The sequence below is a fragment of the Bombus huntii genome, chromosome 1 (assembly GCF_024542735.1).
Source record: "Bombus huntii isolate Logan2020A chromosome 1, iyBomHunt1.1, whole genome shotgun sequence".
NCBI lineage: Eukaryota > Metazoa > Arthropoda > Insecta > Hymenoptera > Apidae > Bombus > Bombus huntii.
In genome coordinates, this window is record NC_066238.1 from 25,795,430 (window position 1) to 25,812,620 (window position 17,191).

The following is a 17,191-nucleotide window of genomic DNA, read 5'->3' on the forward strand; positions in this document are numbered from 1 at the left end:
CAGACCTCCGCAGAATTGAAAATGAAGCGCCATCAGTATAGAAAAGAGAAGTAATTGATGTAATGGAAGAAGTAGAAACTGAAACAACATAGGAGATGACAAGAAAGCAGGAAAGATTTGAAGAAGAAAAAAGAGAGCTTAAAAGAGGGTTAAAAATAAAGGAACAGGGAAGGATGATTGGAGCAAACCTGACGAGTCAAGCTATTGTGATTGGTGCAAGATAGGAATGGAAATTGAAGAATATCTGGAGGACAAAATGGTGGAAGAGAAACATAAGGAGCGGTAGCCGAGAATAAAATGTGACAATGTGGAAAGAGCAGGGAAAAAGGCGTTTAGGGAAAAAAAATGTAAGGTATACAGAGAATATGGAGCACATACACAGTTGCTTGGGAATCTTAAAGAATTTCTATTAAACTACATAATACTTCTAATAGATAGATAGTACAAAATGCATAATGTCGTATTGAAAAACAAAGTTTCTTGAAAAAATAATCTTTTCTTGAAAATTTATCTACTAAATTCAAGAATTTTGGTTTAATTAAAGAAACATAATATAACTTACATTTATATAGTTTTAATAAAATATCAAAAAATATCATTTGTTTATCTACTGCAAATTGTACTTTTGTTGACATATTGATAGAAAGGAATATTTCTTTGGAAAGTGTAGATAAACACTTTCATTATTATAGTATTGCGTAAATTCTGAGAAAAGAAATACAAGGAAAAGAGTTCAGAATGAATTAGTGTCCAAAGTAATTGGCTGTTACAGAATATCCCGTCGTTTCATCTACGTATATTGACACGTTGCATGAAACGAATAAAAGCAAAGAAAACCATAGCTTCTATTCGGTTCGGAAAGGTTCGGAAAAGTTCGGAAAGAAAGCTATATATATATGTATTGATTCAGACCAACTATTTTATTAGGATTCTTTCCTAATTTCAAACATAGAAATCCTTCGAATGATTCATGTCTTTTTTATCTATAAGAATATTTGTTAAAAGATTTATCGTTTCAAGTATTAGTTAGTTATCTAAATTCAGTAATATTTACTTATTTATAATACTTACTTATAAATTATACTTATCTATAATAAGTATTAACTTATTATAAATAATCAGCCATGTCACTGCGCCACGCCAGAAAAATTACTGAAAATTCTCAACACGAGAATTGATTGTAATTTTAATAAATAAAATAAATAAAAAAAAGTATTATTTGTATTTAAAAATTATTTATCGATGATGTTTTGATGATATTGTCTGTATATACATTTGTAATTGTAGGTATCAAATTATTAGGGCCGAAAGTGAATTTACATAATTAGTTGTTTAATAATTAGTACTGATGACGAATTGATTTTTAAAATATTAATTTTATTGTTGGAAATTGAACCTGAAGCGAACCTATCTACGATCTTAAGCAAAGTGAACTTTACACCTTTCAACTCACTTAACATATACCAGTGTTATTAGCATTCGATTGTAACGTCACTAGACAAAAAGATGTACGGAAGAGAATACGGTCAGTGGATTTCACTGGACAATTGTAGACAAAGATGTGCAACTGTGTTAGGAACGAAATTGCTTTTTGTTCGCTATATTTTCACGTACCTATATTCGTATACTATTCATATTAACGGAACCACGAAAATAATTTATTATCTCTCATAAATGTCTGGATGGCATTCGTGGTATGTACCTGTTATGAAACTAAAGATAATCCTATTAAAATGTAATGCAATCTAGATTACTAGACTTTAATAATACACTGGAAAAGTTTACTTACATTTTCTTTCATAGAAATCCTGTTTAGTCTAGTATTAATGAATAAAATCAATATTATCTAATATATGCCATTTAATAAAATTAATATTTTTTATTTAAATATTAACACTACAACGATTCACTTCATGTCAAAAATTGATAAAATATGGTTTTTATAATATAAATGAATATAGAAGTATCGTTAATGTTAATTATACTGATATTTGAAATCTATTAAGTAATGTTTCACGTTGAAGAGTATGTTATAAATTACGTAGAATTCATGAATACGTTAGATAACTTTGAATACTAATTTATTAATCTTTAAGAATACAATATTATAATTACCTTAATCATTAGTTTTAACAGGTTGTAACGTTGAAATACGTTACGAACTTGCTTGCTATCAGTATATTTGCACATGAGTTCAACAAGGGCACGTTTAGCGATCTCGTAGCTTCCGTCGAGGCGTATCCTTACGATTCTTAATCTTTCGTTTGTTTCAATCACCTCTTCTTTAGTTTGTCCACCTACATTAACAAATATAACAGAATATTTTTGTACATTACGTACATTCTATATATTCTTAAATCTTCAAGTTTCCTATAAATGCATAAACATCCACAGTTTACTAATAAGTAAGTATAAGTACCAGAAGTAATTCTACCAGTGTGAATGAGGTTCCTTAATTTTAAAATGTTTTAGTAGGCTAGTTTAATTTAACATAATTTTGCAGATATTTTTTAATGTATTCTTATTATGTAAAATATAGGATGCAAAATAAGATCAGGTTCTAAAAATTATATAACCTAATCCAAACTACTGAGTATTTCTTATAAATCGATTATGAATGTTTATGCAAATTCATATTCTTATAAATATAATTAAATAAGTGGAGTCTAACTAGAAATCTGTATCGTTTATTAGATATTATTACGGTATTGTATTTCAAATATCTTTCCATATATAAACACTCGCAGTCTATTTATCACTTATGATTCAATGACACCTTTTTTGAGGTTATACATTCCAATATATGCATGTTTTATCGAAGGAATAAGCAAGACATTAAGCCTTGCACTTTTTGAACTGTTGTCAAATATTCTTTTTCATTAATTATTAATAATAAAAACATCTTACTCTGATTTTTTGAGAAGCCATAATCATCATCAGAACTACAATCAGCATTCTTAAGAACAATATTTATCATTTTGTGAGTTAATAATTTGCCCAAGTGCTATTTTAAATTTGGAAATTAATAATATTCTATAATTTTGTAATGAATAATAATTCTAAAAGTGATGATTAAACAAATATGAATATATGTTTCATTTTCGCTAAATATGACTAGTTTACAAAAGTGTAAACTATTAATTTTAATATTTATTAAACAATGTATGTATGACATACATATATCTATGAGGACATACATACAATAAATAAAGCTTAAATATACAATAACACTAGTACTAGTTTAATTAAATTTCATTGATATTTACTTCCACACCTGTCCATTTATTTTTGGCCATGACTCTATATATTTGATTAATTAAAAATGTAGTAAGGGGAAATCTTATAACCTTTACTATTTCTAATTAACAATATTTTTTTATCATATATACAATTTTTCAATTATTACTATTCATAATTTCACCTTCATACACATTAGATCTTTTGACAAAAATCTATACGTTTAATGAATTACAAATGTAGTAAAGGAGATCTAAACAAATTTTACTATTTTTAATTAACAATATCTTATTGGTATACATAGATATATCTGATTTTGTTTTCTTAGAAAATATTATTCTATCACATACGTATTCTAGAAAAGTAAACAAATCGTAGGTTTGACTTTAATGAAGTTGTTCCGTAAAAAACAATATAAATAGCACTTCCGACGCGTCGTTATACCAACTGTGGACGTAAAAGTTTCTACTTTAATTCATTCTATTCATGATCTAATAACCGACCATTTGGCACATGGCCAATACCTTATATCTAGCAGTTGGTATGAACATCTTTATCTCAATTCTCCGGCATTACTATACCGCAAACAAGTACAAGTTTTAGGAAATCGACATTTAAGATCGTGTAACTTTCCCTCGGAGTTTAAATTGTCTGGATATTAAAATTATTTGTTACTGCTGGAAGGTTACTTATTTTTGGAAAATGTTAAGGCATTACGCAGAATTAAATTTCAATTAATTTCAGAGATACGTAACGAACCATCGTATCGATACGAGATACGTATCGATATAGTGCGTATAAATGGAAATTTTCGTATAATAACGTAAGAACATCAAGAAAAGAAAAGTTAAAAGTAGTACATGTATTTAAAATTAATGTGAAATAATATATATGTCGGAGATGAAAGGACATCGAAGCTTCCCCTTTGGAACTTTGGGACAATCCCCTAACACCGTAATCTAGATTCTATCATAGGCGTAATTAAACAATTGTCGTCTTTCGATCCGATTGTATTTGTTCGAGATTTGTGATAGTGAACTTGGGCTCGAGGCGACAGCCAGTCGCCGAACGTAGCCGCGGTCACGGGATGAACGCTTTGTCTAACAAAGGTACGGAGTAATTCTATAGCTCTCCTTAAAAGAAATATTTGTAGCGGCACGCGACAGTAAACATTCCAACGGTTTCTGTCCCGTGGCTCGCCACACGCAGATCCTATTCTTCGGGTATGATGTGTTGAGGTTATTCGGTGTGTAAACAGAGAAAACACGTGGATAAATTGTAAGGTAGAAAAATATATTTAAATAGAAGTGAATAAGTAAAATACAATTTGAGCTGGTCCAGATCCGCACGCTAGCTGTGTTACCTAATAACTGAAAAACCCCGAAGCCAACGTCGCCTGTCTACTGTTTATGGCCTGACATCGTCGCAGTCTTTTGTCTACGCGCTGTCGATGGCTTCAGTGCTTGAGAAAACTAAAAAGGACCAGATGTAGAGTTTTCTTAGAAGTGGTAACCACTTCAACATGATGGTTACCAGATGCCGACGCGTCTCTACAGTACGTGATCAGCTAGCCCGAGGGCCCTTATAAATATTAAGATTTAGTTATCTAAAGTCCTTCGAACAGACAAACAGTCTTTGTCCCAACTACGGGAAGATAGGGGAGACATATTTTTCAACGAACGGCGTCTCCCACTAGCAACTTTCCCTCGAGGGCGGCTAGCATCTTTTTCTAACCATCGATATGGAGATTGACCAATTAGCAGCAACGCCAATTTCCCTCGCCTAGCCTCGAACGAAGGCTATCCTCGACGAATCCGATGATCTCGTGTCATTAGACACATCCCATCATAGTTTTCCTCCGCAGCATCATCGCGACGGAAAGTCATTCTCTCGTGAGGTCGTATTAGTGAGTTACTTAGTGTCTGTACGCTCGGTGGATATTCCACGTTTTAACAAAGAGCCCGACTTAGATATTGTGAGCATGTTCATCTATCATCCCGTTGACCGCGGATTCGTTATTGAACCTAGGATCATTGTCATTAGTTTCTCGAGCATCTAATTACCACGGTTACTTGTCCAATTTTATAATAATCGTATTTGCACTAGTCAATGTCTTCTCTATTGCATAACGACAACGTGTAATCCGAACGAAGATTCGTTTCACGCTCCTAACTCTAATTCTAATGTAAACCCGACATATACATAGAACGGTAATACACAATAACTGCCTTAATCCTTTGACAATGCAGTAAAATGACAAGGAGTTCAGGAATAATGTAAGAATGATCGGTACTCTACGTTTGTTCTTCTCGCACGCCAATCGAAGACTGTCTTCCGTTTTTTTGTTGACATTCGCACTCACGTACATACATACACACACTCACACCCATTCAGGAATCAATCATCGGTCGCATCTCAGCATCGATATCGGTACCTCAAAGATACTTTATATTTTTGCCGTAGTTATATTCCATTCTTAAACTCGGTATTTTCTAACACATTTTCGTCCTCGAATGCTACGCATCGCTGTCACTATTTCAATTAAACGATTTCATATGATCTTCGGCCGTGGTGATTACCGAAAGTCCTTCACAATCACTCACATGAACTATCTCATACAGATCACTACGTTTAACTCTATTTATCCTATATGTCTTAAACATTTCTGTTTCAATTTGAGCTTCGGTCCAAACTGTATTCGTTCGGTAAACACTAGGTCACTTCTTTTGTATTTCCTCACTATCAAACATTTCCGATTGTACGTTTTCTTATTGTCTTCCTGCATTTTTAATAGATTTTGCTTTGCCATTACTCTCAGTTTGTCACGATTTTCCTGAAACTCTTGGATCGTCTCTTGCTCAATGTGCGTAATAATTTCCTGATCTCGTTTTTATCGCATCCGCGTACAGAAGATAACCTCGGAGAACTCCGTCATACCTATACCGCGTTAGTAAATACTATTGCCACATCGTTGGATCTCAGTTCTGCCCGAGCAGCCGAGCTAAACGGGCGTGTAAAACAGTGCTTCAGAGAAAGTGCGGCAAGTGGGGAAGAGAAATTTAAGAACGGTTACGCCTATAGCCAAACGGTGGAAACCCGTGTCTTCTATTAAGAAGACTAGCAAACCTACCATGGAGAATATTGTACCAATAAAAATTATTAACAAACAAGATCAATACTACATATACAAAACAACAGATACATCAAAAACAAGTCAACCAACAAACCAAGGACAGGACTGCTCAGCCATAATTGAAGTTGACATGGAAATCAATAAAGTAACAACTCAACAGGACGAAAGCTGGAAGGTAGCCAGCTATAACAAAAAAAGAAAGATAACAGGTAATCTAGATACGGAAAAGCAGCGATGGCTGCAAGAATTACCGCTAAGAAACTCCTTCAGCTCGCTAACAGAAGAATTAGACGACGACCCAACAAGCAATACCACAACTCAACCAACACACATTACAAAACCTTCACCAATATTTGTTGAGGCGCAAATAATAGATCCGCTTATTGATCAACTTAACAATATTGTTGGAAAGGATAATTACACAATAAAACAAACAAAATTAGAACAGGTAAAAATCCAAACAAACACACCAGAAAATTATAGGAAAGTTATAAAAGAATTAAGGGGAAAAAATGCTATATACCACACGTACCAGCTCAAAACGGAAAGGAGCTACAAAGTAGTTAGAAGAGGACTGCATCCAAAAATTAACACAAAAAAACTAAGTGACGAATTAGCAAATATTGGCCACCAAACAAGAACTATAAACAATATTACAAGGTACGATACGAAGCAACCACTACCGCTATTCTTAATAGAATTAGAACCTAAAAATAACAACAAGGAAATTTTCGATATTAAAAAAATTTTAAACACATTAATTACAGTCGAGCCATCCAAGCACAAAAAAGACATACCACAATGCATGAGGTGTCAACAATATGGACACACTAAAAATTACTGCAACAGGAACTCGGTCAAATTGTGTGTCAAATGCGCAGGGAAGCACCTTACAGTGAACTGCTCACACACGGGAAAAATAAATGATGTAAAATGTTACAATTGCGGTGGAAATCACCCAGCTAGTTACAAAGGCTGTTTAGTAAGAAAACAACTTCAAGGTAAACTTTTTCCGCCGCTTCGTAACAGGATATACACTAACTCTCACACACATTAGGATAGCACAGTAACTGAAACATCAACAAACATACAGCATGTAATGAACACCAACCATAATAATACCAATAACTTTGGTAGTCGAAGCTACGCGCAAGTAGCCAAATAGTCAACACCCTTAGATAATCAAATCCAGAACAATAACATCGACGACGCTACAGAAATCAAAGAACTGATAAAGCTATCCATTAAAAACACGGAAATGTTAGCAAAAATGATAAGTGAACAAAACGCAATCCTTAAACAGCAAACGCAACAAATCACACTCATGCTACAGCTACTCATAAACACGCTAAGCAAAAAATAAAAATGGACACGCTTAAAATAGCAGCCGGGAACTCTAACAGCCTACAACAAAGGGCCTTAGAAACTAAAACATTCCTGTACAACAATAATATCGATATACTACTTGTTTCAGAAACACACTTCACTATAAAAAACTATTTAAAAATACCGTACAACACCATATATGATACCGAGCATCCCTCAGGAAAAGCACACGGAGGGACCGCAGTAATAATAAGAAACGATATTAAACATCATTTATACAGTCAAGTTTGTAAGGAATATATCCAAGCAACCACCGTTACAGTACAAACTAGCAGCAACTATTTACAGTTATCAGCAATATATGTACCACCGCGATACAAAATTACATCGCAAATGTGGGAAGAGTACTTTCAACATTTAGGTGACAAGTATATTGCAGCGGGAGACTATAATTGGAAACACACACTATGGGGATCAAGAATCACTACACCTCGAGGTAGAACCTTGGAAAAATACATTAGAAACAATAACCTCAATATATTATCCACAGGAAGACCGACATACTGGCCGACAGACCTGAGCAAAATACCTGACCTACTTGATTTTGCAGTTACAAAGGGACTAAATGCAAATAAACTATATATAGCACCCAGTCTTGAGCTTAGCTCCGATCATACACCCATAATTATTACATACAGAAACAAACCAATACTTTATAACAATTCAGAGACACTATGCAATAATACCACCAAATTGCAAACATTTAAAGAAATAATTGAGAACAAAATCAATTGTAACATCCCATTGAAAACACCTGAACACACCGAACAAGCAGTAACAACACTTACTGAAACTATCCAAGAAGCAGCATGGGCAACCACTATACCTGAACCAACCAATAGACAAACAAAAATAATTCCGCCAGACATCCTCGAAATAATTAGAGAAAAAAGAAAAGCAAAAGCAAAATGGCAAAAACATAGATCAAAAGAAAATAAAAAACACCTAAATAAACTTGGAAAGGAAATTAAAAACAAAATAAAAGAACACAATAACAATGAGTTCACAAAATTCATAGAGTCACTATCTGCGCACGAGAACTCCAACTACTCCCTATGGAAAGCCACAAAGAAAATAAAGAAGCCAATAAAACTAGTCCCAGCAATCAGAAAAGCAGATAACACATGGGTAAGAAGCAACGAAGAACAAGCTGAAGAATTTTCCAACCATCTAAGCAACATATTTACACCACATATAATCAATAATAGCAACCACAATTGTCATACCGATGAGGATGCGTTAACCACTAGTACCTCAACTGACAAACACTATATCATACATAAAACAACAGCACAAGAAATTAGAAACATAATCGAGAAAACAAAAAATAATAAAGCACCAGGGATAGACCTAATCAATGGTAAAATTTTAAAAAATTCAAAGCGATCCAAAAGCGATACGACTAATCACAATAATTTACAACGCAATATTAAGAATCCAATACTATCCTAAACTATGGAAACTAGCACAGATCATAATGTTACCTAAACCAGGCAAAGACCCACACCAAACAACATCTTATAGACCAATATCACTACTTTCCGTGTTTTCCAAAATACTAGAAAAAATAATTTACGCCCGCTTAAAACCAATAATAGAGAAGGAAAAAATTAATACCAGATCACCAATTTGGATTCATAAACAAACACTCCACGATAGAGCAAATGCACAAACTTACAAATGAAATAATTCTAGCATTAGAAAACAAACAATACTGCACAGCCCTCTTTATGGACATCGAGAAAGCATTTGACAAAATAAACCACGAAAGTCTACTTCAATTAATCGAAAAACAATTTCCGGAGCAGATATACCATTTAATTAAATCCTACTTAAGCAGCAGAACCTTCGTAGTAAAAATTAAAGACACATACTCTGAAGTTAAAGACATCAAGGCAGGGGTTCCGCAAGGTAGCGTCTTAGGACCAATTCTATACACACTTTACACGGCCAACATACCAACAACTTCTAATAGCAAGATACTGACATTCGCGGACGACACAGCGGTACTAGTCAGGCACACTGACCCTGCAACAGCAGTCACATCACTACAAGAACATATCACAAAAATAGAAAAGTGGCTTCAAGTTAAACAAATTAACCCCAATTAAGCAGGTAAGGTATTAAATTTTTGTTTTGCATTTTTTTTATTTTTTTAATTGAATGCATAATATTTTAAGAATATTGTGTCAAAATTTCCAGTCGATTGGAGCAAAATTGACACATGTCGGATTTTATTACCTACCCGACCCGAGCGCCCTATTGTTACCTGACAGACGTCTTTCTCTCTATATAATACCTAATTTTACCCCCCCAGATCTATTTATAGAAATTTCGACTTAAGTACAAACCTCCTTAGAGTATGTATGTATGTATGTATGATGTAGAGTATGAAATTTAGTGTAGGAGTATTCTATCGAGCAGACGTACAGGTGCGTTTTGGCTCCGTTTTCATTAAGTTTTGTGTTAAATTATTACTAAAATGCCTAAAAAAAATTAGAAGATCTGATAGACAAACAACTGGTTCGAGATTGTACCTCCTGGCATTGATGATTCAGTGTGAGGTAAGATTTCCGTGAGATTGGTTTGTTTTTTTGTAACATTTTTTATCCTACGATGATCCAATTCTACGGGGTTTCGCGAAAAGAAGTCTACGTGGGCCATTTTTTTGCCTTCTCGAAACACAATGTCAAAGGTAAAAGTTTGCAGGTAAGCCCACCACCTGTGAACCTTTTCAATTAAATATACTCTACTAATGCTTTCCTTCAAGGAACTACAATCAGTGACGACAAGAAATTGTCGTCCACGTAGATAGTGCCGAAAATGTTTGACGGCGTTTACAACCGCCAACGTCTCTAATTCATACGAGGAATACATAGATTCCTCAGGACTAGTTCTTTTACTGTAATATTCTATCACTCTATTTGTACCTTTAACTTTGTGCATCAAAATGGCCCCATATCCCTTCGAACTAGCGTCAGTATGTAGTTCGATCGGGTATTTGGGATCGAATGTTATTAACACCGACGCGCCAGTCAGGACGGAAATTACTTTTTGCCATATTTTTTCATGCTTTTCCGTCCAAGTTATGTTTTTATTATTCGAAATAAGGTCATACAGGGGTTTCATTATCCGTTTATATTTAGGGATGAAATCTTGAAAGTAAGAGACTAAAACTATGAACTGCTTCAGCTGTGCGACGGTCGTTGGCGCGGGTAAAAAACTCAAGGCTTGTGTTTTACCCAGGCTGGGACGAACTTCTCCGTTACCAATTACATATCCGCAATAGTGTAACGACGTCTTTAGAAAAGAGCATTTAAAAAAACTAAAAGAAAATCCGGCTTTTACGAGGATACTTAATACGGTGTCCAATCTTTCTAAAGCTTGATCTATCGAGTCGGCAATGATTAAGACTTCATCAAAGTAAACAACAACGTATGAATAAGCGAGGTAGCCTAAGGCATTGAGGATGGCCCTCTGAAAAACGGACGATGCATTTTTCAATCCAAACGGCATCATCATGTACTCATATTGTCCGTCGAGCGTAACGAACGCTGTATACTGCATCGAATTAGGATGAATGGGAATTTGGTGAGACCCTCCGGCCATATCTAGGGTAATAAAGTATCTCGCCTTCTGCAGCCTCGCGATCTGATCCGCTTCAAGAGGGAGATGGTACTGATCCGCGACCGTATTTCTATTTAGTTCTCGAAAATCTACACACAATCTATCTGAGCCGTCCTCTTTCGTCACGAATAACATAGGGCTCGCGAATGGTGAACTACTAGGCCTTATAATTTTAGCTTCAATTAGTTCGTTTATCCTTTCACGCACAATTCTCCACCCTTCCTCGCTAAGATTATAAGGGTTTCTTTGGACGGTAATGTTAGAATCTATTAAACTTATTTCTAACTCCCCCGTACTTATGCGACTACGCGAGGACCCCGCAATGGACGAATCTTTCAATTTTTTGAGAATAGAAATTAATCGATCTTTATCATTACCGATTACATCTGTGTCGACCTCGTTAATATCGATCTCGTCGTCCGCGGTTTTGCTACAGTCATTAATTGTCTTTGACTTATAAATAACGAGGCTGTTTCGCGTAATATTTACGTCAACACCTTGACTTAAAATTTCACGACCAATGATGATATCGTATCTTAAGTAGGTATCAAGAAGTACATGAAAAGTTTTCTCTAATTCAAAACCGTTAATACATACAGTGGACAATATCTGAGATGTACTTTCAACACAAGTATTTCCTATTCCTCGCATTGCTACTATATTAGTAGCTTTTTTGCCAGAAAATTTCGGGGCTACAGACTCTTTAATTAATGAGCATTCGGCTCCAGAATCGAAATGGAATGAGAACGACTCACCCAGGTGACTTAATTTACCAGTAGGAAACTCCATCACGCTCGAGTCGGCTCGATGTTCGTTATTGGAATCATAGCTTTTTCCCGCAGTAACGGACAATTAAGCGAGATATGACCTACCCTACGACACTTGAAGCACAACACCCTGGCCGATGTTGCTGGTTCGCTTCTTTCTAGGCGTCGCCATTTCCATTTCCATTTCTCGGTCTTTACCCTCCCACAGTAAAGGCACCTATTCCGCGAGTCAGGTAGCCTATATCATTTGGCTTCGGGACCAATTGATGTATTATTTAGAAATTCGTCCTCGGTCTCGATATCCTTTTCAAGTGCTATTCGTTCAGTGGGCTGATCTTGTGCGCTCACTTGACAATGAATCATAGCGTTAAGTATTTCTTCTTTAGTTAAATTTTCACACTTCGCCTGCACGAGGGAGCGAAGACGAGCGATGTAAGCTGCCATGTTTTCGTCCTTCTGTGGTTTTTCTCTGGATATTGTCATTAGCGCCTAGGTTGCTGTTTCTTTACCACCAAAACGCGTAGTAAAAAGTTCCATAAACGTCGGCCAGGTATGCTCTTCGCCATTCACTATCTGCGTAAACCAATACGCTGCAGAACCCTTTAGAGCATTTTTTAAAGCAGAAATTAACGCGCTGTCTTGTAGAGGGTTGTCCTTCATAAACTGATTAACAGCTGCGCACCATGCGGCTGGATCGGCGCCCGTGATTTCGGGGTGAAAACGTGGTAGCACTAGATTTATAAGTTCCGCACTCGGTTTCCGAGTTAAATGGCGCGTGATTATCATATGCTCTCGCATTGTTATAACCGGCACTGGTCTCTCTTCTGATGTCGGGTTGGCGTTGGGATTAGAGCTATGGGCGCTTGATGAATCTTCACTGGAACTAGCCATCGTTGTGTTACAATGAAGATAGAGTTTATTAACACAAGTATGGACACAACCGATTTGACAACTAACTGCTAAGTTAGACAGTCTAAGTTGGACTATATGTTAAGACGTGAAATATTCACGGATCGCAAAGACGTCACTTAACTCGTTGATGAGAGCGTACGCGAAAGAGTGTCCCTCCGTCACTGTGACACTGAAGAGGAAAACTACGATGGGGTGTGTGCAAGGGCACGAAATCGTCGGATTGGTGGAGAAAAATCTTCGTTCGGAAAGTGAGGGAAGTTGTCATTGCTGCTAATTGGTCAATTTCCATTGTGGTGGTTAGAGGAGGGTGCTAGCTGCCCTTGAGTGAAAGTTGCTAGTGGGAAGCGTCGTTTGTGAGAAAAATAGATTTTCCCTACCTTCCCGTAGTCAGAACAAAGACTATTTGTTTGTTTGAAAGACCTTCTGTCAAGTGCCGTTACAACTATTTCTTCTTAATTCTTACTTTCTCTTTAAGGAGAGCCTATTTACCCTATACCTTTATTAGACTTTATTAGCCTATACCTTTGTTAGACAAAGCGTTCATCCCTTCGGTGACTGGTTGTCGCCGCGACTCTGGGCTCATTATCATTAATCTCGAACAAACACAACCGGATTGTATGACGCGAAAAAAGAATTCGAAAATATAGAATGAAAATTTTTTTTTAATCTTTTTTTTTTTTAATTTTTCCATCGAGACAACGATCTACAGTGAGATCCGTTATAACGAGACGTGATAAAGTGCACGCGAATAAGAGATGAGTAAGGCAGATTAGATTAAGTTAGGATGAGTAATTTCGCCTAAAACATCGAACGGAAGATCTGTTAAATATAATATATATATAGGGGCTTATATCTTCCAAACGTATGATTTCCCGAAGTTTAAATTTCATATTTCAGATACAGCCAAAAAATTCTACCAAATGTCCAAATCGGGCAAATTGTGAATGTGAACAACTAAATAAAAAAAAAAAAAAAATATTTCATATCTATTGCCTCGTCCAACGATGCTCACCAAATTTCATCTCGGTCGGTCAGCGGTACCTTTAGGAATAATATTCTTTTTTGTATATTCTATACTTTTCAAGAATAAAGTAGTTCATAATTTGAAAAAAGATATTTTGAGAGATACAAACGGAAGGAAAATATGATGAAAATAGCAGATATAATAATGAAATTCATAGCTTTAAATCTTCTTTGAGTTACACTGTTAAAGGATTAAGTAATAGTCGAATTGATTTTGACTAGATAGTCATGATTAAATATAAATAATTGTGATTAAATAAATTGTCATGTGAGAGAACATTTTATAATTTGCTAAATTTAGTACAAATAGATTTAGCACAATAGATTTATTCTACAGTAAAATACAGTGAATTATTGAAATAAATTATATAGTTCTTAGAAATCAATTACAAATGATAATTTACAAATCTATATGTACATATATACATCTATATATTCTTTTAAAAATACTATGTATATAATATTTTACAGCAACTTACTTGATGTTCCTTCATCCTTTACATCCTGAACGATTCTCCGGACACTCTGTGTGAATTTGCCCATGAGATTCGTGCCTGCTAAAAAATATTAACAAACAATTACTTAGAGAAGTATAAATAAAGATGTTAGAAAATTTATCGATGCTGTATGTATAACATTGTGCTTTAGTAAGTTATTAATTAATAGAACAATAAATGTATTTATTATCAGTGAAACTGATCTCAGTGCATTGTGACTTCTTTATAATATTTATGAATATGAGTACCATTAATGAGTGATGAAGGAAGAATTTCTTTTATAGAATAAAAGAGATTTGATCTTGGAAGGATTAAAAGAAAGATGAGGTATATCTATTAATTATTAATTTATTAATTATTAATTTTTAAATATCAACCTATATGGTTGTTACATTCATTTTGATTCTATATATTAGAGTTGGTTTTTATATCAGTGTTAGCATTAGAAAGACAAATGGTTTATTTTTTGCTTATTGCGCTATTTGCATATTGCATATTCAGAAGGTAAACGTTTTCGTCAGAAGCAAAAATGTGTGTCGATGTATGTTTATGTTGGATGCCATAAAATGCGATAGGACAAGAGAGTGAATAAAGCTTCTTAGTTATACAATAGAGAAGGATCGCCAAGGTGGACCCTTAAAGGCAATTAAAGCTCTCCCGGCAGGTAATCTATTGTCTGTAGGACAATATTTAAGGGGGGGCTAAGGTTAATTAGTACACAAATAAGGCATGTTTTTGTGAATTATTTATGACGACACAGTTAAAATCTCTTTATTAAAACCAATAGTACATTAAAGTATGGCATTCGAAGAATATTGTATAAAATTTTCACGGAGAAATATTACAAAATACGGCAATGGCAGCAATTATTCGGACGTGTCTCGGAAAAAAGGTAGAATTGCGGTGACCCTGATAACTTGGTGCTGGATCATCTGAAATCAAAAAGTTAAAGTTCATTCGTTAGGTAACAGTTTGCCCCAGGTAACGGTGCGAGGATTTTTCGAAATTTCAATTTTTCACTTTTTTGGAACACTTTGAAGGGAAAAACGCGATTTTGTGCGAAAATTTGCGGCTATTTTGTTATTGTAAAATACAAATAATTAACAAATTTGAAAACCTCTCCAACGTTATCTCGTAAATTATGTACAGAAATAGTGTTCAAAATTTCGAAAGGATCGGTGCAGTAGTTATAAAGTTATGAGGGGCGCCGACTTTGAAAACGTGAGTTGTGGGGAAAACGCTTTAAAGTTTTGAACACTAAAAAGTCTGGTATAAAACGTTCATAAGCGAATTTTATCGGCTTACCTCACACTGAATCATCAATGCCAGGTCCATAAAGGATGTTGCTATCATCCATGATAGCTCTTCGGCTGTTGCTGCTTTTTCTTCTTTTATAGCAGATTAAAAAAATCGATTCGCTACTTCTCTTACAGTCGAGCACATTTCTTTCACGTAATCATTGTACGTCGGTTTTGATAAAAACCTACTAGACAAATCCATCAAGCCGCAGAACTTTTCACAGCCAACTAATCCAAGGCCTAATATCCTCATCACGAAAACAAACCGATAATTAACATCGAAAGTACCAGAGTTTATTCTTGCACTAGACGGAACATTTGTAATCTGTTTACAGCATTCGCACGACACTTTGATGTTAAATCCAAGGCCTTCTTTCTTAGTCGAATGAAAATTTACTTTTCCATCACATTTCACACACTTCACCTATAATGGTCTTCAAGATCCTTCGTAACTTGATCTTCAACGGTCACTTTTATTTTTTTAGCTGACGCGCTACTTGTTGAAATGCCTTCGTTTTTACGTTTATGCGGAGGTACAATTTTTCTAGGTCGATATAATCTCGAACCAGTTGTATGTCTATCAGATCTTCTAATTTTTTTTAGGCATTTTAGTAATAATTTAACACAAAACTTAATGAAAATGGAATATTTACTCCGGCACTAAATTTTATACTCTACACTGACAAAATATACAGTACAGGTATAAGGAGGTTTGTACTTAAGTCGTTAAATACTATAAGTAGATCTGGGGGGTAAGATTAGGTATTATATAGAGAGAAGAACGTCTGCCGGGTAGCAATAGCACGCTCGGGTCGGGTAGGTAATAAAATCCGACATGTATACAAATACTCGTAACTTCGTCAATTTTACTCCAATCGATTTGAAATTTTGACACAATATTCTTAAGATATTATGCATTCAATTAAAAAAATAAAAAAAATGCAAAAAAAAATTTTAAACCTTACCCCCCCCCCATAATTAAAAGCTTTTTCTTGAAGTTCATCTATTTTATTTTTATCTTAAATATATGTGAAAATTAAGTTTTTGCAAAAATAAAAATGGAATAATGATAACCAACATGGAGGAAATAGAAGGCTGTAATAAGATCATAGGATGTATACTGCTGATTATTATAGGTACTAGAACACCTAGTTATATTTATTCAAAACTCTAGCAAATTTTACTTCATTTACTATTTTACAGATTTAACAGTGTTATGGAAGTAACAGATTTAGAATATTATAATTGGGAAATAAAAATAACGAAAAATATTCTACCCATGCTAAACATTAATAGATATTCGAATACGCA

The 17,191-nt window shown here is 34.7% G+C and overlaps 2 protein-coding genes across 19 annotated transcripts in view; one reads left to right on the forward strand and one right to left on the reverse strand.

The window, feature by feature from the left end:
- LOC126866713 (uncharacterized) overlaps nucleotides 1–17,191 on the reverse strand; it is a 497,548-nt gene that overhangs the window by 159,089 nt on the left and 321,268 nt on the right. For 12 of the 18 annotated variants that reach the window (XR_007690037.1, XR_007690036.1, XR_007690035.1 and 9 more), the window contains 2 exons: nucleotides 14,565–14,642; nucleotides 2,116–2,297 (listed from right to left, as the gene is read on the reverse strand). The exons of 2 other annotated variants lie outside the window; for them this stretch is intronic. Coding sequence is in view for 10 of the 16 variants with exons in the window: in XM_050620664.1 (XP_050476621.1) it covers nucleotides 2,116–2,297; nucleotides 14,565–14,642 (260 nt within the window). In the remaining 6 variants the exon portion in view is untranslated. The remainder of the gene's footprint in view (nucleotides 1–2,115; nucleotides 2,298–14,564; nucleotides 14,643–17,191) is intronic. 4 more of the 18 variants (XM_050620723.1, XM_050620686.1, XM_050620691.1 and 1 more) reach the window with 3 other exon arrangements.
- The window catches only part of LOC126866705 (uncharacterized), a 184,263-nt gene that overhangs the window by 39,202 nt on the left and 127,870 nt on the right, over nucleotides 1–17,191 (forward strand). The gene's annotated exons all lie outside the window — the stretch shown is intronic.